Below are 24,202 nucleotides of genomic sequence, written 5' to 3' on the forward strand. Positions count from 1 at the left end.
AGTGTGTTTTGGGGGTATTGTTAGGCATTCTGGTGTCTGATGGTTAATTAAATTATGTTGTTTTAAGTAAGTTATGTCCCTGATAACAAGGCTCCAGAATTGTGCAATCCATTGTTTTCCTGATGACCCCCTGTTGGCGACTGTGCTGTAAAAATCCTGTTGTATCTTGTTTACACTGCATCAAACCTTGGCTAACCAAATCCCCATATTTATACTTAGTTAGGCATTTTAGTAGCCTTCTTTGTTTCTTGTATTTTTTTGTAGTCTGAGTGCGCCGCAACTATTTATTCTCTCATTAATGATTAGGACTCTATTCAATCTCGGTCTTCCACAGTGGGAAAAGGGAATCCCTGGTGGCTAAACTAACTAACTAGAAGAGGTCCTCAACAATCATCAGATAGCATCAGGGTACTCCTCCTACCATAACCACTGCACAATGCTGTAGTAGTTATGGTGCTTAGTGTTTTTTTTTTTGGTTTTTTTTTAGAACAGAACATTTTCTGGCAAAGACCCAGTGTTTTCAAAGCACTTCAAATAGATATCAGATATGTATTTAAAATGATGATAATAATGAATTAAGCCGTAGGAGAGAGTAAAGGATTTTGCTTGTGGGAGCCTGCAGTCTACAAAGTGTAATTGTAGATCACTTGGCTCATTATAAATGAACAATAATGAGTGGAAAGATTTTCATTGCCAAGTTACTAAGAAAATAGCATCCGGCGATTTAAAAAAAAAAAAAAAAATGTATACCCACATGTTGCATCACTTTTGTACACCTGGAAGAACTCTGATAAATGTGCGTTCCCGCATCCTCTGAGATCATGCACGGCATGAGTCATACGATGATACCAGAGAACCTGACGTAGCATGGCATGACCAATTCATGTCTCTACAGTTCTTTCCCAATTTGGAGAATATTAAGAAAATGTAATCAATGCATTTGATTCGGGAAGCAGAGCTGGGAAAACTCTCCAAGACAACTATGTATTCACTTGAACTATTTTGGCCTTAAATTTGAAATTCACTTTGGATCTTTGTTTAAAATACATTCCTGATTCAATTTAATCAGGGGGAGCGTAACAAAGGAATGGACTGTCCAAGGATCCATGCCCCCGAACTCATACACAGGGGTCGAGAATCCTTATGTAGAAAATAATCCATAGGTTTCCATAGTGATTGTTCCATTTTCCCCTTAAAATTCATATTTTACACATAAAGTTATAACCACTAAAGTGTAAATTCCGAGTAATTCAGAGTAAAATTTCACACTTCAGGCCAAAATGGACACATTTTGAAATCTGCTTTGAATTCCCAGCAATTAACATTCTAATCAACACCATGTTTACTGATCAATGTCAATTATTCAGAGCTATCAGATCTTTTCAGATCAATCTAAAATGTTAGTTTAATTCTGTCTTTTGTTCAGTAGGTAGAAAAGGTGCGATCCTACCTGTACACACAAACTACAGCGAGAATTTAACCAAAACTGTAAATATCAGTGAGAGTTGGGAAATTTTATTTTAACTCCTCTCTCACCCCAGGGACTTTGGACATTCCACAGCAATGTGATCACCAACATGTTACCTACACAGACACATACATGTTAACACACTTGGTATTCTTTAGTTCTCAAAGCACATCACACACACCCCACTGCCATACATTAAAATGTACTGCAATCCATTATATTAAATTAAAATAATAATAATAATAATAAAAAACATGTTTGCCATGTACCATGCTAGCACCGAAAAAAATAAAACCAGGAAAGTTGGATCAAGAAATGGATTCACAGATCCAAGTGAGGCTTAGGGTCATCCTATAAAATGTTTTACAATGTTATTTACCAAAGTTAGAAATGTCTGGAATTTCAAGTGAAATCAAAATGTTAGAACAGGATAGCAGCACTGTAAGCAAAACTAGCTAAGAGAATTTTTACAACTCTGTAATAAATAACTTTTTTAGTGTTTAAATTCTCACCTTCTGGGCCTGGGTTATCATCTTCCTAACCACCTCTTTGATGTGGGGTTGTCCTTCTATAGGTGGTTGCATGTAGACAGTTGCCCTGGTCACTCCTCGGTAGGCTACCACATCAGGCCACCCCAAATCCAACTCAGGGGTAACACAGTCAGACTTTTCCGGCCAATATTCCAAAGAATGTTCCATACCCTCTTGGTTTTCACCATCGTCTCTTTCCTGCTCACACTTGTCACATCCTGTCCTAGTGTGACCAGAGTCTGGGTCAAATGGTTCTACACTACACGCCAGCTTACTGAGTTCCAGCTCAGAAAGGAAGTTCCTGATGTTCTCCGTTTTGATAATTTCGTGGAAGGAATCAGCTCCAGAAGACACCAGAGCTTCCAAAGCCAACCTCTGCTCCTCACTGTAGAAGAACTCAGGCTTGCCCTCACTGGACCTCCAGTTGACATTATTATTGTCCAGACACTGCACCTGGGAGAGAGCCATGGTAGCAGAAACCAGAAGACCTTTTGGATCTTGAATCCCACACTCCCCTTGTTGAGTATAGAAGTAGTGTTCCTTCTCCCAGCCTATATGCAGGTGATGGTCTCAGGTGAGCCTACCTTGCTAGATAGGTGGTAGCAGAGATTGAGAGCCAGCTCAGCCAGGTAAATCCATGGTACAAGGAGTGAGATCTTATGGAGGGGGCAAGAACACCCTGAGCCCCCTCTCTGATCAGTTACAAAGTATCTCACAGTGATACAATAAGGTTCCACCAGCTGTTCCAGGGGTGGGGGCTGTCCAGCAGCCTCTGTGTGAGCAGATCTCCAGCTCCTTCAATACTGATCTGCCCACCAGCAAGGACAGGTAAAAACAGCAACTTACAGGAGCAATGACAATCTGATTCCAACACGGAGTCCTGCCTACCTCCAAACACACCCACATCATGTGACTCAGCTTTAACCCTTCACCACCCCCACTAGGACCTGACCTATATTGCATGCTGGGACTGGGAATCCCATGGCTGGTATTCAAACAGTGCACTACAATTCCCATCATGCTCAGACACAGCGGTGGGAGTTTAAACCTAAAAACAAATAAATTCAGTAAAATCACCAGCACCAACTTAAACAAATACCGGGACTGTAAAGTTCTAAGGATGTTTTATACTCACGGAATCAACGTGTTCCAACAATCACTGCAGGATGAATCATATTATTATTTTTTTAATTACAAGACATGTAGATGTTTTAGACATTCCCCTCAATGTTCCTCCTTTACCAATCTGTTGCATCAAATAATGTAAAAAAATAATAATAAAAAAATAAAATACAATGTAATAAAAAAAAAAAAGAGAGAGAGAAAAAAAAAGTACGGTTGAGCAGTTTTATGTCACTTCAGTTGTTATGGACTACAACTCCTATCATACATAGTCCATTGTAGCTGGCTGAGAAGGAGGAGAGTTGGCACTCAACAGTTGGAGTGCCAGGTTTTGCCTGAACACGAACCCAATTGAATAATAGACATATTAAAACTTGCCACATCTAGAGCATAATTAGCTGAATTATATTTTTTATTGTAATGTGCTTTTTAGTTTTTTTTTTTTTTAGCAAGACACACACTCAAAAAATAAATAATAATTTTTAACTCTTAGAATTCCAGAAGGATTAGCCTAGTATGGGGTGATGGTAATAAAATAACATGCAAACCATTTACCAAATCCTGGATCTCAAGGGGTTAAATGTGTTTATATCCCCTCCTCTATTGTGTTAATTATCCAAGCTCCAACAAATTATCAAGATTGTCTCAAGAAGACACCGCAGGAAGCATATGCTAATTCCCTTTATCCCATATACTAATTCCCCACCCCATGCCATATGCTAATTCCCCCATCCCATATTCTAATTCCTACCCCATCCCATATGCTAATTCCCTCCCCCTCTTCCCCCATACCAAATATGCTAATTCTCTTCAGGGCTTACCAATGTTTGCTAAAAAAGGTATTTGCAAACTGAAAGCCAGGACAAGCAAAGTTTGCTATTGAAATGCATCTCCTTCAAAGCATAGTCAGCAGTATGATAATTAATAAAACTTACTGGCCCTTTTACTAATGCTTATAGTGTGAGGGAGTGGGGGCTGTTCCAATGGCTTCCTCTCAGGCATTGATATGGGGACTCGATGTTTATGTAGAATTTTGCTTTGGGTTTCTCTGGCAGTGGGCAGTGGAATAAGGAGAGGAATCCTTCCAGTTACTTGCAATTCTAAGACCCTGAACTCCTCATTGTGAAGGAGTTGCTGGAAGGCTGCATAGGTCGATGGAATTTAGAATTTACAACTATTTATTGTTTTCACAAAGAGCAGATTTCTCTTTATACAAGATGTCCTTGGAGGCGAACAGTACTTTTATTTCTATATTTTAATCAAACATGTCCCTTGTTAATGGCTTAAAAGAACACTCCAGGCACCATCACAACTTCATCAGAATTAAGTTGTTATGGTGAATGGAGGTTCTGGGTGCAGGTCCTGATTTATATCATGAGCCCCAGTAGGCAGAGAATTCTTAAGTGCCCCCAAAATCCAGCCACTCTTTCAAACTCTAAAAAAAAAAAAAACCTGATTATTTAAATGATTAAAAAATGTATACACAGAGACACCGTGTGTTTGTTGTGGTGCATAGATCTGTGTATCATTATTATTATTATTATTTATAGAGCGCCAACAAATTCCGCAGCGCTGTACAATGGGTGGATTAACTGTCACGTATTTGTAACCAGACGAGTTTGACGCACAGGAAGAGAAGGGGTTGAGGGCACTGCTCAAACGAGCTTACATGCTAGAGATATGTTTGTAGGTGTGAGTTGTAACCTCTGTGATATTGTGTGCAACAGTGTTGGTGTAGGTAGTAGCGTGTGTTTAATTGATCTCTATTTAAAGGGACACTGTAGGCACCCAGACCACTTCAGCTTATTGAGGTGGTCTGGGTGCTGTGTCCCTTTTGCACTTAGTGCTGCAATGTAAACACTGCAATATAAACATAAACTCTAGTGTTTACATTGCAGATCTAATTCTGCCCTCAGTGGCTGTCTACCAGGCAGCCACTAGAGGGCTTCTGGAATCGAAATGGACTTTTGGTCTGTTATCTGACGCTGGACGTCCTCACGCTCTGCATGAGGACCTCCAGCATCAGATTTCCTAATCCTAATGCGAGCGATGAGCCTGACCCAGCGCCGAGGGACATTGACGCTGGATTCAGGTAAGTGACTGATGTGGTTTCAACCCCTTCAGTGCGGGAGGGGGGGAGAAAAAAAATACTATTTTTAAATAGCAACAATCAGTAAAACTGATAAAAGACCAGGAGCTGATATAATATAGATTCAAATATCTGAAAGATTAGGATAAAAACAAAATAAGTTCAAATAAAGTCCTTTTAAGATGTCCATAGGAAAGTCCCAAGTCCTCTAGTTAGTTAGTAACAGGGTGATCAGAAACAGTGTAGCAAATTGTGCTTAAATGCTACAAAATGGATATAAACTGTAGCAAAAATGAAAGCACATTTTGCTGAATGATATAGTACCTAATGTGAAGGATAACATAAAGATATATTTAATTACAAAGGTGAGGAATTCGACTTTTAACCCCTTAAGGACCAAACTTCTGGAATAAAAGGGAATCATGACATGTCAGACATGTCATGTGTCCTTAAGGGGTTAAAGGGACACTCTAGGCACTAAAACAACTTTAACTAAATTAAGGTGTTATGGTGCCAGGGGGCTCCATGGGGAACTCTTCTCAAACTGTTTAACCCCCTAATTTTGCTCCAGAAACTATGTTCACACCCCCCCACCACCACCCCCAGGCCGCATCCGGCTTGTGAAATTTCACTTTTAGATAGCTCGGAGTTGCTGCCGGCTAGGGACGCTGCTGATTGGCGAAGAGCGGTCAGCACTCCACGCTTCCTGAAAGTGAAAGTTCAGAAGACGCATGCCGCCTGGGGTGTAGTGGACATTATTGCTGGAGGCAAATTAGGGGTTAAATTGTTAGAGAATGGTTTAACCCCCTTAAGGTAAGAGGTAAGAGTGCCCCCAGGGATCTCCTGGCACCATTACAACTTAATTTAGAGGAAGTTGTTTTGATGCCTGGAGTGTCCTTATTACCATATATTAGGTAGTGTATCTTTAATCAGCTAAGCAGCTAATCCTTACACCATGTATCTTCTGTGCAGTTCATTTTAGAATAGGTATTGACTTTATTTGAACATATTTTGTTTTTATCCTATTTTTTCCAAGACTTATTTGCACCTATCTTTTATCAGCTCCTTGTCTTTTCAATCAGTTTCGATGATTGTTGCTATTTTTATCTCATTAGGTGGTTTCATACAGAGGCCCCTTGACCAGTTTTTAGAGCGATATTTAGTTGATTGACCCCACTTATCCTTATTGTGATTTCCATATTATTAATTTGGTTTTCTCAAGAAGCAGTTTCTATCTTATCTATTTATTACTATTTTTAAATCGATTTTTCTGCTAATCTATACATTTGTTAGCACAATGTATAGATACAATCTTATGTTTAATCTAATAAGCATACATTGTTTGGGGCATGTCAGGTGCTCTTTAAATTTGCAATTTCCTGTTTAACCCCTTAAGGACCAAACTTCTGGAATAAAAGGGAATCATGACATGTCACACATGTCATGTGTCCTTAAGAGGTTAAATCCTGAAAACTGTAAGGGAAAGGGACTCAGCAGTTTCTATGTTTTCCCCATGATTAAATGAAATAAAATGGTATTTAATGGACAGTCACGAGCACTGCTGATGGGTACCCCAGCAATATTTCTGTACGTTGCCTACGAATCATCAAGGCCACAGGAATTATGCAGAGTTATTTAGAGCTTGCCTGTGACAAATACAAAACTTTTTGACAAAGTACATGCCAAAACTTCAGAAATCTCTTTGATAAGTATTGGGGCCTCTGGGTCGGCCAGTGTTCTTGAATTCAGATCCACTGGCAAAGTTTTATCAGGAGACGTAATCTGACTGCCAACTCAAATCTGTGGCTAGACATTACATTTTATTAACCTCCTATAATCTTGAAATACAAAACAAACATGTTTTTCACTAATAACAGAACAAAGGTGAGAGTGAAGCAGTAATCGCCCATATAGCATTTATAGTGTGTGTAATACATTTATGTAAATCGTAAATCTATGTATTTAATAACGAACCTATGGAGTTTTTGGCTGTCTATTCATTATTAAGCAGATGAATATGCAAAAACAAAACAACCCCCCCCCCCCCCCCCTCCCACTGATTTATACAGATGTGCAGTGAAAGAATTGCATTGGAGCCAGGTCCGTAACTAGAAACCTTGTGGCCCTGACGCAAGAATCTGTTAAGGGCCCCACATCCGCTTTAGAGCAGAGGTGGCCAATAGGTAGATTCTCAGCTGCCGTACAAATCCTGTGATGCTTTGCCAGCTGTGAATTTAGCTATTCTATTTTTACGCGGTATCTGTTTGTGTAGATGTGTTGTTGTTTTTTTTGGAGTATACTTGTGTGAATGTTTGTGTGTTTCTGTATAATGCTGATGTTTGCATGCAGGGGGTCTGTTTGTGTGTAGGTTAGCATTTTAACGCAGGGGTATGTGTAGAGTTGGTGTTTGAAAGCAAGGTTTTTTTATATGTAGTGTTAGTGTATGAATGCAGATGTGTGTTTGTCTGTAATGTTAGCATGTGAATGCAGGGATGTGTTTGTGTGTAGTTTTGGCATTTGAATGCAGAACTGTACTTGTGAGCTGTGTTGGCGTTTGAATGCAGAGGCGTGTTTGTGTGTAATATTGGTGATTGCATGCAAATGTGTATTACAAATACATATGCACTGCCACACACACATACAGGGGCACTTTGTCATACACAGAAACATGCATACACTGCCACTCAAAGATGCCCACAGAGACATACACACACAGATCAACACACATAAACAGTTACATTGATTAACTTACATGCCCAGATTCACACACACAGGTCCACAAACATTGACACACATTTACAGATACACTGGCACACACAAACACTGACACACATGCACGTATACATACACTGACACATAAACACTGACACACATGCACGTATACATACACTGACACATAAACACTGACAAACATGCATAGGTTCATACACTGACACATAAAGACTGACACACATGCGCAGTTGCATACACTGACACACAGAAACAGAGTATGCTAGGGGACGAGCCAATGGGTAGGTATGTATATTAACGTAACAGGTGATGTGCCTGTCTGTAAATGGGTGCATGCATTTAAAAATGGGGGTTTTTGACCCAATCTTCTTGACAACTTGTGACATCTTGTAGAAGATCGAGGGGACTGTTTCTATATTGTGCATCATATGAAAATCCTGCGACCTACACAGCTGGATCCTGCATCTAACTGTGATAACTTCATTCGTAGTCATTTTCCATTATTGCAATCCTATCTGTGCCCCTGTCTGTTTTCTCACCAAAACTTTCACGTGGACATTTTTACACCATCATTATGTATCGCTGACTGTGTTTTATACTTACCTGCATATAAACAAAGCAAAGCGATCAGGTTACAGATTTCTAAAGGTTAAGAAAACTATTTATAAAGCAAAAAAAAATGTTCTCCTTTGGTTTTGTGAAAAGGTATAACTCGGCTAAATTCTTCAATAATGGGGCATGTTGTTACCTCCCCTTCCCATACCAGCTGTTTTACTGTCTCCCTTCCCCCAGAGGAAAATACATACCTGAATGATATTAAAAATTCAAGTATATCAAATAACCTGTGCTTAATCTTTCTTTAAAGGGGCACTATAGGCATCCAGGGGCATAACTAGAAACCTCAGGGCCCCGGTGCAAGACTCTGTCAATGGCCCCCCATCCGCTATAGAGCAGAGGTAGATCCTCAGCTGCTGTACAAATCCCATGACGCCTTACAAGCTATGGATCTGCTAGTTACACATTCTTGCAGGGTTCTATTTTTATGCAGTATATGTGAATGTAGACATGTTTTTGTTTGGAGTATACTTGTGTGAATGTTTGTGTGTTTATGTATAATGCTGGTGTTTGAATGCAGGGGGTCTGTTTGTGTGTAGTGTTAGCATTTAAATGCAGGGGTGTGTGTAGAGTTGGTGTTTGACAGCAAGTTTTTTATGTAGTGTAGTGTATGAATGTAAGGGTGTGTTTGTCTGTAATGTTGGCATGTGAATGCAGAATTGCTTTTGTGTGCAGTGTTGGGGTTCGAATGAAGTGGTGTGTTTGTGTGTAATAGTTATGATTGCATGTAAATGTGTATTCAAAAATACTCCCCACACACATACAAAGGCACATTTCACAGAAACATGCATACACTGCCATGCAAAGATGCCCACAGACACATAAATACACAGAGATACAGACACAGATTGACGCACATTTACAGTTACATTGGTACACACAAACACTGACACACATGTACAGAGAGATACACTGGTACACACAAACACTGACAAACAGCCACACTTACCCTTTGTCTCAGTCCATCTCTTTCTGCTGTGGTCTTGTGTGCATTTTAACTGCCTCCCCCTGGACTCAATTGTGTATGGCTCCAAAAGAGCTTGCCTCCATCCCTTCCTTCCCCTGGTGGTCCAGTGCTACTGCTAACTCTTTTACATTCCCTGGTGCTGATATGTGATGCTCTACACCCCTCCTGGTAACCCTCTATTCTAGCCGCTCTCTCACGTTACCTGCACTCAAAGTTGAGTCAGAGGGCATGCTAAGGAATCCTTAGGCTGCACTCTGACTCACTAACTAAGCGTGGGAGATGATATGATAGAGGGTTACCGGAAGGGGTGAAGAGCATCACATATCACCACCTAACCACCAGGGAGTGGAGCTGGCGCTGGACTCTGTGCAGCGCAGCAACAGAAGAGTAATCTAAGTGAAGTAAGTTGCCCGCTGCTACCCTGCATGCACTTTTCATCTCTGCTGGGCTCCCCCGACAGGTGGAACTCTAGGGCTCGGTCACAGATACAAAGTTTGCGACCCTTGTAGTTCTGCTACTATAGGCACCAAAACAACTATAGCTTATTTAAGCAGTTTTAGTGTATAGATCATGCCACTGCAGTCTCACTACTTAATTCTCTGACGTTAAATCACCTTCTTCTCTGTTTATGCAGCCCTCAAAATACCTCCCCTGGTTGTGACTCAGATGTTAACTTGCTTTAGATTTTTTTAATCACCTGCTTTGTAAATTGAATCACACACAGGAGGCTCCAACAGGGTCTAGACGGCTATTAACAGAGCAGGAGATCAAAAATATGTGGGAAAAAAAGGAAGTTTAAATATTAGATCTATTTTTACAGGAAGTGTTTAGGAAGGCAAACCTGCTTCATTAAGCTAAAGTTGTTTTGGTGCCTATAGTGTCCCTTTAAGTTTAACTAAGTTAGTGCCATTTGTGGATTGGAGACGTGGCACTAAAAAAATACTGTAGTGTAAAATGTTAAAATTTAAAATTATACATTTAGGTGGGGTGACACTTTTTAAAATGGATTGACACTTACCTCTTCACATTAGTGATATGTTCATGTTGCTAAATGAGAAGGGGAATAGCTATAGTGTTTGGCGTGCCCCTTTAAAATACAGAAAACCTATATTTTGTGTATGCAGCCGTCTGAGATGGCTTTAGGGTAACGTGAGAATATCGTCAAAACTCAACCTCTCCTTTCAGCATGTACGAAGATAACTTTCTGTTCATGTAGAATTCATATGCATGTGATATATTATTTAATCAGTCTCAAAGCAACTGTCAGAATTAGCCAATAGGTTTCCTCTCTACACTTACACACATTAAACTATCATTAAACACGGTGACATTTTAATCATGCTCGTATGAGCATGACTTTTAGGGTTAAGATGTTTAGAGGGTTTCAGTGTTAGGAGATGTGCAAGTCTGGAGGTTATTAGCGTTCTGAGATAGATATTTTGTTTTGTTTTTCTGTCTGCTGTACAGTAGCATATGTGATGTGTGTCATTATTGTCCCATGCATTTCTGACGTCTGTTTTGCACTGACAGACACAAGTAGCTCTACAGCAAGGTTGCAGGAACCTAGCATTGGTAATGATGCAACAAAAATATAAAACACGTTATTTGCTTGCACAATGTAACTCTAAATAATGAAGTTCTGAATATAGATTAATTAAAGGGACATACCAGATCTCTAAAGCACTTTAGCTTGCTAAAAAGCTTTATGTATGAAGAGTGTATCCTCTTTTTTTTTCTTTTTGCAAAAAGTTCAGATTTTGATAGAAATTTACACTTTTATAAATGAACCTAGTTACACACCCCTGGCTGTCAATCAGACAGGAAGTTCTGTCACTTCCTGGTTTGCTTTGCTCAGTGGAGCTAAACTCAAAAGGCAGCAATTGCCCAGAGCACTTACCCCATCAAAGACTTCTAATTGGGCTGCATTAGGAAGGCAGAGATCTGCAGCTTTTGCAAGCAGTTTTAGATAAACCCCTAATGAAAAATAAAAAACATAATTAAATACATGCACGTTTTCATTTGGGCCGCATCCATTAAACAGTGATTTAAAAAAAAATATTTTGCATTTGGTCAGTAGAGTGTCCCATTTAAAAAATGTTTCCAGTTATATAAATTTAGACAAACAGGGTTACGCACTAAAATGTGTGGAATCACATTAAGGCCAAAATAGCCAACTTGGAAACATAGCTAACTTTGAGGTTTCTTCCAAATAATATGACTCATTTTCAAGTCCTAACATTTGACATTTTGCAGAAACAGCATTTCTCCTCCAATGTAATGTGCCCTGGCTGTGCCAGGATTGAACCGAATTGTGATTTTCATTGCTAGATCTCTAATATAGACTTACAAGTAAACTTTTATTTGAAAATAAAAAAATGTGAACTTGTTTTCCGACTACTATCGGCTACCGATGTACTCCGCAGACACGACTGGTCTGAGTGGGAGAAGGCAATGAGAAGTAAGTACAAGTTTGACGATGTTTCCACCTGACCAAAAACTGATTCATCACTTCTGTTCGACTCCTTATTTACCGCATTTGTCATTCATTTTACGATATCTATATAAATATATACGACGTAAGAAATGTGTCAGGATCGGGACAGGGATCCAACACGCAGAGTACAAACAGTAGCCAGATACGTATACCGGACCTTAGAATGGCCGGACTAACGTAAGTAGTACCGTATAGAATGGTCAAAGACAAGCCGAGGTCGAGGGTAACAGAAGACAGGTAAGCGAGAGACAAGCCGAATCAAGGGTAACAGAGATAAGCAGAGTAAGGTAAACAAGCCGGGTCAAAACCAAAAGGGATAATAGAATACACAAGCACTGAGTGACTAGAACAAGCTAGAACCACGACAGGGCAATGAGCTAATGAAGGAAGCTCTGTTAAATACCCTGTTCAGAGCAGTAACCACACCTCCGAGACGTCCTGATTGGTCCTGCAGCAATTGACTGACAGGTCGATCCGGGGGAGTGTCCTGATGATGACTTCCTGCCTAGATGGTGTAAAAGGCAGTCACTCCCTCGCGGCCGGCCTTGCATGACCGGATAGACCGCGGGGAAGGGAGTCATCAGACCGTCTGGATGGTGGAACAGCTAAGTCTCTACCTCTTTTGGAGGTAGAGACCACAGGTACCCTGACAGTACCCCCCCTCTCAGATACGCCCACCGGGCGGAATGAACCGGGACGAGATGGGAAGCGAGAGTGATACGCCCTGCGGAGACGGGGAGCATGAACATCCTCCTGAGGTACCCAACTCCTCTCCTCAGGACCATATCCCTTCCAATCAACCAGATATTGTACTCTCCCCCGGGAGATTCGAGAATCAATAATAGAGTTGACCTCATACTCCTCCTGACCCTCCACCTGAACGGAGCGAGGAGGGGCTATTGTGGAGGAAAATCTGTTACATATGAGTGGTTTCAGCAATGAAACGTGAAACGAGTTTGGAATGCGTAAGGTATTAGGAAGAGCTAAACGATACGCAACTGGATTGATACGGGTCAGCACCCTGTAGGGTCCAATATACCGAGGAGCGAACTTCATGCAGGGCACTTTTAAACGGATGTTCCTCGTGCTCAGCCATACCCTATCACCTGGAACAAAGACCGGAGCCGCCCTTCTACGTTTATCAGCGTGTTTCTTGACCAACATAGAGTTGTGCACAAGGATTTGTCGAGTTTGATCCCACAACTTCCTCAAATTGGCAACATGAACATCAACCGACGGCACCCCCTGGGAAGGAGAATCCGAAGGAAGAATAGACGGATGAAAACCATAATTCATGAAGAAGGGGCTTGAATGAGTAGAATCGCAAACGAGATTGTTGTGTGCAAACTCCGCCCAAGGAATCAAACCGACCCAATCATCCTGGTGTTCAGAAACAAAGCATCGTAAATATTGTTCAATTTTCTGGTTGGTACGTTCAGCAGCTCCGTTAGACTGAGGATGATAGGCAGAAGAAAAGTTTAATTTAATACCAAGTTGAGAGCAGAAGGACCTCCAAAAGCGGGAAACAAATTGGGAGCCTCTGTCCGATACAATTTGAGAGGGTATCCCATGTAGACGAAAAATCTCCTTGGCGAATATCTCTGCCAATTCGGGAGAAGACGGAAGTTTAGGCAGGGGAATGAAGTGTGCCATCCTAGAAAACCTGTCAACCACGGTGAGGATAACAGTCTGTCTTTTAGAGATAGGTAGATCGACAATAAAGTCCATGGCCAAACAGGACCATGGTTTCTCTGGAACCTCCAAGGGTTGCAGGAGTCCACATGGAAGCGTATGGGGTTGTTTGGTTTTAGTACAAACTTCACATGCAGCGATGAACTCCTCAATATCCCTCCGTAAAGTAGACCACCAGAAGTCCTTAGAGATCAAGGCGTAAGTTTTACGAATACCAGGATGTCCCGCCATCTTGCTATTATGTAAACACTGTAAAAGTTCCAGTTGAAAAGCAGGAGGAACGAAATGACGACCCGCAGGGGTCTGTTTAGGTGCGAGATGTTGCAACTTAATGATCTCGGCCAGTAATGGAGAATGAATCCTGAGATTCGTATTAGCAATGATATTGCACTTCGGAACTATAGAAGAAAGAACTGGTTCAGGTACAGTAGAAGGTTCATATTGGCGAGATAATGCATCGGCTTTAGAGTTTTTAGAACCAGGTCTGTAAGTCAGTACATAATTGAAGTGAGTCAGGAATAAGGACCAACGAGCTTGTCTAGAGGATAAGCGCTTAGCCTCCCCAATATATGACAAGTTTTTGTGGTCTGTCAAAATCGTAATAGGGTGTAGGGTCCCCTCCAACAAATGTCTCCACTCCTTTAAGGCTTTAATGACTGCTAACAGTTCCCTGTCTCCGATGTCATATCTGCTCTCAGCCTCAGAAAGTTTCCTGGAAAAAAAACCACACGGGTGTAATGGTTTATCTACCGCTAATCTTTGTGACAGAACCGCACCTACTCCTGTCTCAGAGGCATCGACCTCGAGTAGAAACGGCAAAGTCGTATCAGGATGGACTAATATTGGAGCAGAAGCAAAAAGTTCTTTGAGCCTCTTGAAAGCAGCGAGAGCTTCAGGAGACCACGTCTTAGTTTCTGCCCCCTGTTTGGTCATATTGGTAATGGGCGCAATAATAGACGAGTAACCCTTAATGAAGCGCCTATAATAATTGGAGAAACCAATAAACCTCTGAATAGCCTTGAGTCCCTTAGGTAATGGCCAATCTAAAATAGACTGGAGTTTGTCAGGGTCCATCTTAAAACCTTCCCCAGAAATCACGTAACCAAGAAAATCTATCTGAGACTGATCAAAGCTGCATTTTTCCAATTTACAGTATAGACCATGTTGCAGAAGTTTCTGTAATACCGCTCTGACCTGTCTATGGTGAGTTTCAATCTCCCTAGAGTGTATCAGTATGTCGTCTAGGTAGACAATGGCACAATCATGTTGAAACTCCCTAAGTACCTCATTAATCAGATCCTGAAATACTGCAGGAGCATTGCAAAGTCCAAACGGCATAACTGTGTATTCATAGTGACCGTACCGAGTATCGAATGCCGTCATCCACTCGTGTCCCTGCTGGACTCTCACCAAATTATATGCCCCTCTGAGATCTAACTTGGTGAAGATTTTGGAGCCCTTAAGACGATCAAATAACTCGGTAATAAGTGGAATAGGATAGGCATTTCTGACAGTTATTTTATTCAAGCCTCGGTAATCGATACAAGGTCTTAGCGTGCCATCCTTTTTCTTAACGAAAAAGAACCCAGCCCCGGCCGGGGAAGAAGACCTCCTAATGAATCCCTTTTCTAAGTTCTCCCGAATATACTCCTCTAGAACCAAGTTTTCCTGAACAGACAAAGGATATACATGGCCCCTCGGAGGCATAGTCCCAGGTAGGAGCTTAATTTTACAATCAAATGGCCTGTGTGGCGGCAAAGAATCGGCATTCTTCTTGTCAAATACTGCCTTTAAGTCTAGGTAAAGGTCTGGTATCTGTCTTTCTGTGGACTGAATAGGAGTCTCAGGTATGTTAACATTAGCTAATGGAGAAACCTTGCATAAACACCTATCCTGGCAACCCTGGCCCCACGAGAGTATCTCCCCTAACTCCCAATCGATAATAGGGTTATGTTTCTTCAACCATGGGTACCCCAGAACTATGGGAACGGAAGGGGATGAAATGAGCAAAAGAGATAAATTCTCCACGTGTAGGATACCAACATTTAAACTAATGGGTATGGTTTCACGAAAGATAACAGGGTCTAGTAGTGGTCTACCATCTATGGCCTCAACGGCCAAGGGTGTCTCCCTTAGCTGGGATGGGAAATTGTTCTTAATAGCAAAGGCTTGGTCGATAAAATTCTCAGCAGCACCGGAATCTATCAATGCCATAGCCCTTACTACTTCCTTCTCCCAAGTTAAGGAAACTGGTAGCAGAAGCCTGTGATCTTTATAATTAGGAGTAGAGGACAAAATAGAAACACCCAAGGCTTGTCCTCTAGAGAGACTTAGGTGCGAGCGTTTCCCGGACGGTTAGGACAGTTCGAGAGTAAATGACCCTTGGCTCCACAATACATACACAAACCCTCTCTTCTCCTGTACTGTCTTTCCTCCTCAGAGAGGCGGGTATAACCTATCTGCATAGGTTCAGGAAGCAAAGATACCGTGGAGTCAGGACTTGGAAAAGCGGGGGCTAACCTAAAAGAAGGTCTCCGGTTCCTCTCTCGAGTGTTCTGTCTCTATCTTAAACGTTCATCTATACGAGAGATGAACGAAATTAAATCTTCTAAATTCTCAGGGAGTTCTCTGGTAGCAACCTCATCAAGGATTACTTCAGATAGGCCATTCAAAAATACATCCATATACGCCTGCTCATTCCACTTGACTTCTGACGCCAGAGACCTGAACTCTAGTGCATAATCCACCAGTGTTCGGTTCTCCTGTCTCAGGCGCAACAGTAATCTGGCTGCATTAACCTTTCTACCTGGAGGATCAAATGTTCTTCTAAAAGCAGCTACAAATGCGTTATAGTTATACACTAATGGGTTATCGTTCTCCCATAGTGGGTTGGCCCATCTCAGAGCTTTCTCAATAAGTAGGGTGATAATAAATCCTACCTTTGCCCTATCTGTAGGATAAGAGCGGGGTTGCAATTCAAAGTGGATACTAATTTGGTTTAAAAAACCACGACACTTCTTAGGAGCCCCACCATAGCGTACTGGGGGGGTAATGCGAGAAGAAGCACCCACTGTGGCTACCTCTAGACCTAAACTGACAGGAGAAACAGGGGTATTACGTATCTCCTCTGGTGGGTTATTGGCATGAGATAATAGAGCCTGTAGCGCAAGCGCCATCTGATCCATTCTGTGATCCATGGCTTCAAACCTAGGATCAGGAGAAGCCAGCTGACTGTTTGTACTTGCAGGATCCATTGGCCCTGTCGTAATGTCAGGATCGGGACAGGGATCCAACACGCAGAGTACAAACAGTAGCCAGATACGTATACCGGACCTTAGAATGGCCGGACTAACGTAAGTAGTACCGTATAGAATGGTCAAAGACAAGCCGAGGTCGAGGGTAACAGAAGACAGGTAAGCGAGAGACAAGCCGAATCAAGGGTAACAGAGATAAGCAGAGTAAGGTAAACAAGCCGGGTCAAAACCAAAAGGGATAATAGAATACACAAGCACTGAGTGACTAGAACAAGCTAGAACCACGACAGGGCAATGAGCTAATGAAGGAAGCTCTGTTAAATACCCTGTTCAGAGCAGTAACCACACCTCCGAGACGTCCTGATTGGTCCTGCAGCAATTGACTGACAGGTCGATCCAGGGGAGTGTCCTGATGATGACTTCCTGCCTAGATGGTGTAAAAGGCAGTCACTCCCTCGCGGCCGGCCTTGCATGACCGGATAGACCGCGGGGAAGGGAGTCATCAGACCGTCTGGATGGTGGAACAGCTAAGTCTCTACCTCTTTTGGAGGTAGAGACCACAGGTACCCTGACAAAATGTTATAATTTTTTTTCTTCCTTTTTTTAACCTTAATTATTTCATGTCATACTACGGATGTGCAATTTATTAATTTCCCCCCAGTTTCTATTTTTTATTTTCTTCCTCATTTATGATTTTTGTGTTGTTACTCATCGTATTAATAATGTAACCATAACAAAGATCCTTGTTATTATGTCACTGTTCATATACTATACTGTTTGAATACTATTGATTGTTAGAAATGTTGACAAAAACATACAATTGTTATTTTTATTATTTTTATTATTTAAAACAATAAAAAACATGTGAAAAAGATTTACACGTAAACTGAGCATCACGTGATAAAAAAGGCTAATGAAAGGTACAGCTGATTTTAAAAAGAGAGATTTTATTCAGTGGTTGTACAGTTTTAACAAGTGAAATGTGATGAACTGAAATCTAATATGAAAAATATAAGGCAATGTAGATGAATTGGATCATTTTCCAGATGTAGCAATTTTGGTCTAAATTTGGCAGTCTGGTTTTCATTTCATCACATTTTACCCTATTAAAGTTAAAGGAACAATGCACGCACTATAACCACTACAGCCCAATGGTGCCAGGGTAAGTACTAAAGACATTTGAGAACAGTTTGACTACTTACTGGGATCTGCTGGCACCCACCTCCGCCACCAGGGTCTGCTCATTGGATGAGACGTCTCAGTTGAGCTCTCTCAGCCGATGAGTGCCACCCTGTACCCCTGAACATAGCTCACGGCAGAGCTTGAGGGCTGCCGAGAAAGCAGTCACTGGCTCCCTATGGACCCCAGGAAATATTCAAATGATTTGAGTACTTACCATGGGAGGGCTCCAGGGCAGGTTTCACACCTTATCCTCTACAGCAGTGGTTCTCAAACCAGTCCTCAAGACCCACCAACAGTCCAGGTTTTGTTAGTATCTCCATTGGAATAAAACAGGGAAATACATAAATCCTGTACTGTTGGTGAGCCATGAGGACTGGGTTGCGAACCACTGCTCTACAGTGAGCTGTAGTGGTTATGGTGCCCGGAGTGTTCGTTTAAAAAGATCCCTAATATTAGGAACCAATTTCACTTTTGCACGTAAATGTTAATGTCAAGTCTACCAGGCCTCTTCTCAAACTTTGGGTTGGCAATGCACAGGTTAACCAGACTTTCTCAGAAGCCAACGACTTGCCAGCAAGGCTTACGTGCTCATAGTTTAGACTGGGATTTGTTATTTCGAACAAAGATTTCATAGATTGATGCCAAAAAGCTTTAAATCTCCTGAATTCCTTCTCAGGTTCGGATAAGGGGAAAGAAAGATTAATTATCAAGACTGGGCTGTTTTTAACATTAAAGAGACCTGTAGATCTATGAGTTATAACTTTTATTTTACTGGGATATTGCCCAATGTTAGAGTATTGATTATGCAGCAGAAGTATTTCCACATATTGCCAAGGCATCACTTTCCAGCCATGTCCGACAGAGCGAAGAATTCTTAAGCACGCCACAAAAAGAAAATGTTGATATGGCAACCTTACTTTTGTTCTTTTTTTTTCTACACAGCAGGCCCTCTTTTCAATTAACGATCCAGCTCTATAAGTTATAAAACTCATACAACCTAATTTAGAGTTGATTGTAAAGCTTGTGAACTTTGTATTTTCTTTGCATGCAACTCAGAAGTCTACAAATTTAGATATAGGTTCATTTTATTGAGGAATGCATTTTGCATGCAGAGTCTGAACTTTTACGGTGAGAAATCCGTGGACATTTTTATCCATGGCTTTTGTTTGGAAAATGCATGGAGTTTGCTCTTGTTGCATAGTACTGTTGCTATAATTTGTGTAATATGTAGTCGCTCTGCATAACACTGGACATAATGGTGCAAGACAGAGCGCCTTAACCTTATATCACCCAAGGCATACCAAAGCTCTTCCCAGAATTCCATGGCACACCACAAGAAAAAATATGTATGTAGACACACAGACACACACTCTTTTACCTCTCACGGCAGGGGTGGTACGGGCTATTGATGTCCAGCTTGCTGCAGTAACCTCCATGCGTGCCAAGTGACACCCGCCGCTCTGTGGTGAGGGGTAGAGGGTGGCGCTCCCCTCCATCTTAGATTTGTGCATTACCTTGATGGACCAGCACAAGACTACTAAAAAAAATAAACGGGTCGGGACATGGATAGGGCGGCACATTTGGCACTGCTGTTAGCAACCATGCAGTGTCACACCTAGCACTTTTTTTTGCGGCACACTGGTGCATTGCTGTGCATTTTCATTAGTTCTGTTTCTTTTTCGCAAAGAATACAAGGAAAGTGCAATGAAAAATGTAATTTTTTTGTATTTAATGCTGCTTTTCGAAAAAAAATCCGGACATTTTGCACTTAACTTTAGCTTGATCTGTGCTTTTTGTGATATGTCCAAAGTTTGTTTTTTATTGCTATTCAGTGTGTATAAGTGTGTTACAGAGTCTCATGGCAATAAAAGTAACAATTAGGTGTACATCACCTGCTGTTGTAGCAATAGCAAGCTTAGCTATAAAGTGGACCCACATGACTTAACTGTACAGTGATCTAATCCAGGAGAACAGGTGGACATCTCTCCAGCCTACGTTCCAGATGAATTGTAATGAATGAATTCAATACATGTGACGTCATCTTCAGTTTTTTCAAAATATGATGTCCTGACGATGATAGGTTGGGGAGAGTTACCTCTGTTCCTTAAACAAGATTATCAGTGATTGTGAAGCATGGCTCCATGCAGACAGATAAGTATAGTTAAAGGGACACTATAGTCACCTGAACAACTTCAGCTTAATGAGGTTGTTCAGGTGAGAACTATAGCTCCCTGCAGCCTTTCTCATGTAAACACTGTATTTTCTGAGGAAATACAGTGTTTACATTAAAAGCTAGGAACACCTCCAGTTGCAGTCACTCAGAGTGAACCAGAGGGACTTCGGAGTTGATGGAGGCATAATATGCCTCCATCCACTCAGATCTGCTGTCAGCAGAGCACAGAGCAGCACTGTGCACAGCATCCTGTGATTCAGTATTTCCTCCCTCTGCATGCAGACACTGAACTTTCCTCATAGAGATTCATTGATTCAATTAATCTCTATGAGGAGATTCTGATTGGCCAGGGCTGTGTTTAAATCATGCTGGCTCTGCCCCTGATCTGCCTCCTTGTCAGTCTCAGCCAATCCTATGTGGACGCACTGTGATTGGATCAGGCTATCACGTCAGCAGACTGCTTGTTTTTCCTGAGTCTAACAGCATGCAGATTTACAGCTTCTGGCTTGAATACAGTAAGATTTTTACTATATTTATGGAGGCATGAGGGGCCCGAAGGGGCTAGATGGTCGTGTTAACACTATAGGGTCAGGAATACATGTAGTTGCATTGGTGACTATAGTGTCCCTTTAAGCGTCGTGTTAACACTATAGGGTCAGGAATACATGTAGTTGCACTGGTGACTATAGTGTCCCTTTAAGCGTCGTGTTAACACTATAGGGTTGTCAGGATCGGGACAGGGATCCAACACGCAGAGTACAAACAGTAGCCAGATACGTATACCGGACCTTAGAATGGCCGGACTAACGTAAGTAGTACAGTATAGAATGGTCAAAGACAAGCCGAGGTCGAGGGTAACAGAAGACAGGTAAGCGAGAGACAAGCCGAATCAAGGGTAACAGAGATAAGCAGAGTAAGGTAAACAAGCCGGGTCAAAACCAAAAGGGATAATAGAATACACAAGCACTGAGTGACTAGAACAAGCTAGAACCACGACAGGGCAATGAGCTAATGAAAGAAGCTCTGTTAAATACCCTGTTCAGAGCAGTAACCACGCCTCCGAGGCGTCTTGATTGGTCCTGCAGCAATTGACTGACAGGTCGTTCCGGGGGAGTGTCCTGATGACTACTTCCTGCCTAGATGCTGTAAAAGGCAGTCACTCCCTCGCGGCCGGCCTAGCATGACCGGATAGACCGCGGGGAAGGGAGCCATCAGACCGTCTGGATGGAGGAACAGCTAAGTCTCTACCTCTTTCGGAGGTAGAGACCACAGGTACCCTGACAGTACCCCCCCTCTCAGATACGCCCACCGGGCGGAATGAACCGGGACGAGATGGGAAGCGAGAGTGATACGCCCTGCGGAGACGGGGAGCATGAACATCCTCCTGAGGTACCCAACTCCTCTCCTCAGGACCATATCCCTTCCAATCAACCAGATATTGTACTCTCCCCCGGGAGATTCGAGAATCAATAATAGAGTTAACCTCATACTCCTCCTGACCCTCCACCTGAACGGAGCGAGGAGGGGCTATTGTGGAGGAAAATCTGTTACATATGAGTGGTTTCAGCAATGAAACGTGAAACAAGTTCGGGATGCGTAAGGTATTAGGAAGAGCTAAACGATACGCAACTGGATTGATACGGGTCAGCACCCTGTAGGGTCCAATATAACGAGGAGCGAACTTCATGGATGGCACTTTTAAACGGATGTTCCTCGTGCTCAGCCATACCCTATCACCTGGAACAAAGATCGGAGCCGCCCTTCTACGTTTATCAGCGTGTTTCTTAACCAACATAGAGTTGTGCACAAGGATTTGTCGAGTTTGATCCCACAACTTCCTCAAATTGGCAACATGAACATCAACCGACGGCACCCCCTGGGAAGGAGAATCCGAAGGAAGAATAGACGGATGAAAACCATAATTCATGAAGAAGGGGCTTGAATGAGTAGAATCGCAAACGAGATTGTTGTGTGCAAACTCCGCCCAAGGAATCAAACCGACCCAATCATCCTGGTGTTCAGAAACAAAGCATCGTAAATATTGTTCAATTTTCTGGTTGGTACGTTCAGCAGCTCCGTTAGACTGAGGATGATAGGCAGAAGAAAAGTTTAATTTAATACCAAGTTGAGAGCAGAAGGACCTCCAAAAGCGGGAAACAAATTGGGAGCCTCTGTCCGATACAATTTGAGAGGGTATCCCATGTAGGCGAAAAATCTCCTTAGCGAATATCTCTGCCAATTCGGGAGAAGACGGGAGTTTAGGCAGGGGAATGAAGTGTGCCATCTTAGTAAACCTGTCAACCACGGTGAGGATAACAGTCTGTCTTTTAGAGATAGGTAGATCGACAATAAAGTCCATGGCCAAACAGGACCATGGTTTTTCTGGAACCTCCAAGGGGTGCAGGAATCCACATGGAAGCGTATGGGGTTGTTTGGTTTTAGTACAAACTTCACATGCAGCGATGAACTCCTCAATATCCCTCCGTAAAGCAGGCCACCAGAAGTCCTTAGAGATCAACGCGTAAGTTTTGCGAATACCAGGATGTCCCGCCATCTTGCTATTATGTAAACACTGTAAAAGTTCCCGTTGAAGAGCAGGAGGAACGAAATGACGGCCCGCAGGAGTCTGTTTAGGTGCTAGATGTTGTAACTTAATGATCTCGGCCAGTAATGGAGAATGAATCCTGAGATTCGTATTAGCAATGATATTGCATTTCGGAACTATAGAAGAAAGAACTGGTTCAGGTACAGTAGAATGTTCATATTGGCGAGATAATGCATCGGCTTTAGAGTTCTTAGAACCAGGTCTGTAAGTCAGTACATAATTGAAGTGAGTCAGGAATAAGGACCAACGAGCTTGTCTAGAGGATAAGCGCTTAGCCTCCCCAATATAGGACAAGTTTTTGTGGTCCGTCAAAATCGTAATAAGGTGTAGGGTCCCCTCCAACAAATGTCTCCACTCCTTTAAGGCTTTAATGACTGCTAACAGTTCCCTTTCCCCGATGTCATATCTGCTCTCAGGCCCAGAAAATTTCTTAGAGAAGAAACCACAAGGGTTTAACGGTTTATCCACCCCTAACCTTTGAGACAGAACAGCCCCAACTGCTGTCTCAGAGGCATCGACCTCAAGCAAGAAAGGCAGAGTCGTATCCGGATGGACTAGAATGGGAGCCGAGGCAAAAAGTTCCTTGAGAGTCTTGAAAGCACCAAGAGCTTCCTTAGACCAGAACTTAGTATCAGCCCCTTGTTTGGTCATATTGGTAATAGGCGCAATGATAGAGGAGTATCCTTTAATGAAGCGCCTATAGTAGTTGGAAAAACCAATAAACCTTTGGATAGCTTTGAGTCCTTTGGGCAAGGGCCAGTCTAAAATAGATTGGAGTTTTACAGGATCCATTTTAAAACCTTCCCCAGAAATCACGTATCCAAGAAAGTCTACCTGAGACTGATCAAAACTGCACTTCTCCAATTTGCAATATAGACCATGTTGCAGCAGCTTGTGTAATACCTTTCTGACCTGTCTATGGTGAGTCTCAATCTCCTTAGAGTGTATTAGTATGTCGTCCAGGTAAACAATAACACAATCATGCTGAAACTCCCTAAGTACCTCATTAATCAAATCTTGAAATACTGCAGGCGCATTGCATAGTCCAAATGGCATAACAGTGTATTCGTAATGGCCATACCGGGTATTGAATGCTGTCATCCACTCGTGACCTTGCTGGATTCTCACCAAATTGTAAGCCCCTCTGAGATCTAACTTGGTGAAGATTTTGGAGCCCTTAAGACGATCAAATAACTCGGTAATCAGTGGGATAGGATAGGCATTTCTGACAGTTATTTTATTCAAGCCTCGGTAATCGATACATGGTCTCAGCGTGCCATC

The 24,202-nt window shown here is 42.1% G+C and overlaps 2 protein-coding genes across 2 annotated transcripts in view; one reads left to right on the forward strand and one right to left on the reverse strand.

Moving 5' to 3' along the window:
* FAM83G (family with sequence similarity 83 member G) overlaps positions 1-2,846 on the reverse strand; it is a 47,222-nt gene extending 44,376 nt beyond the window's left edge. The window contains exon 1 of the mRNA XM_063430448.1: positions 1,981-2,846. Within this exon, the coding sequence (XP_063286518.1) occupies positions 1,981-2,466 (486 nt within the window). The 5' untranslated portion in view covers positions 2,467-2,846. The remainder of the gene's footprint in view (positions 1-1,980) is intronic.
* The window catches only part of SLC5A10 (solute carrier family 5 member 10), a 129,144-nt gene that overhangs the window by 69,917 nt on the left and 35,025 nt on the right, over positions 1-24,202 (forward strand). The gene's annotated exons all lie outside the window — the stretch shown is intronic.

The sequence above is a fragment of the Pelobates fuscus genome, chromosome 8 (assembly GCF_036172605.1).
Source record: "Pelobates fuscus isolate aPelFus1 chromosome 8, aPelFus1.pri, whole genome shotgun sequence".
Classification (NCBI taxonomy): domain Eukaryota; kingdom Metazoa; phylum Chordata; class Amphibia; order Anura; family Pelobatidae; genus Pelobates; species Pelobates fuscus.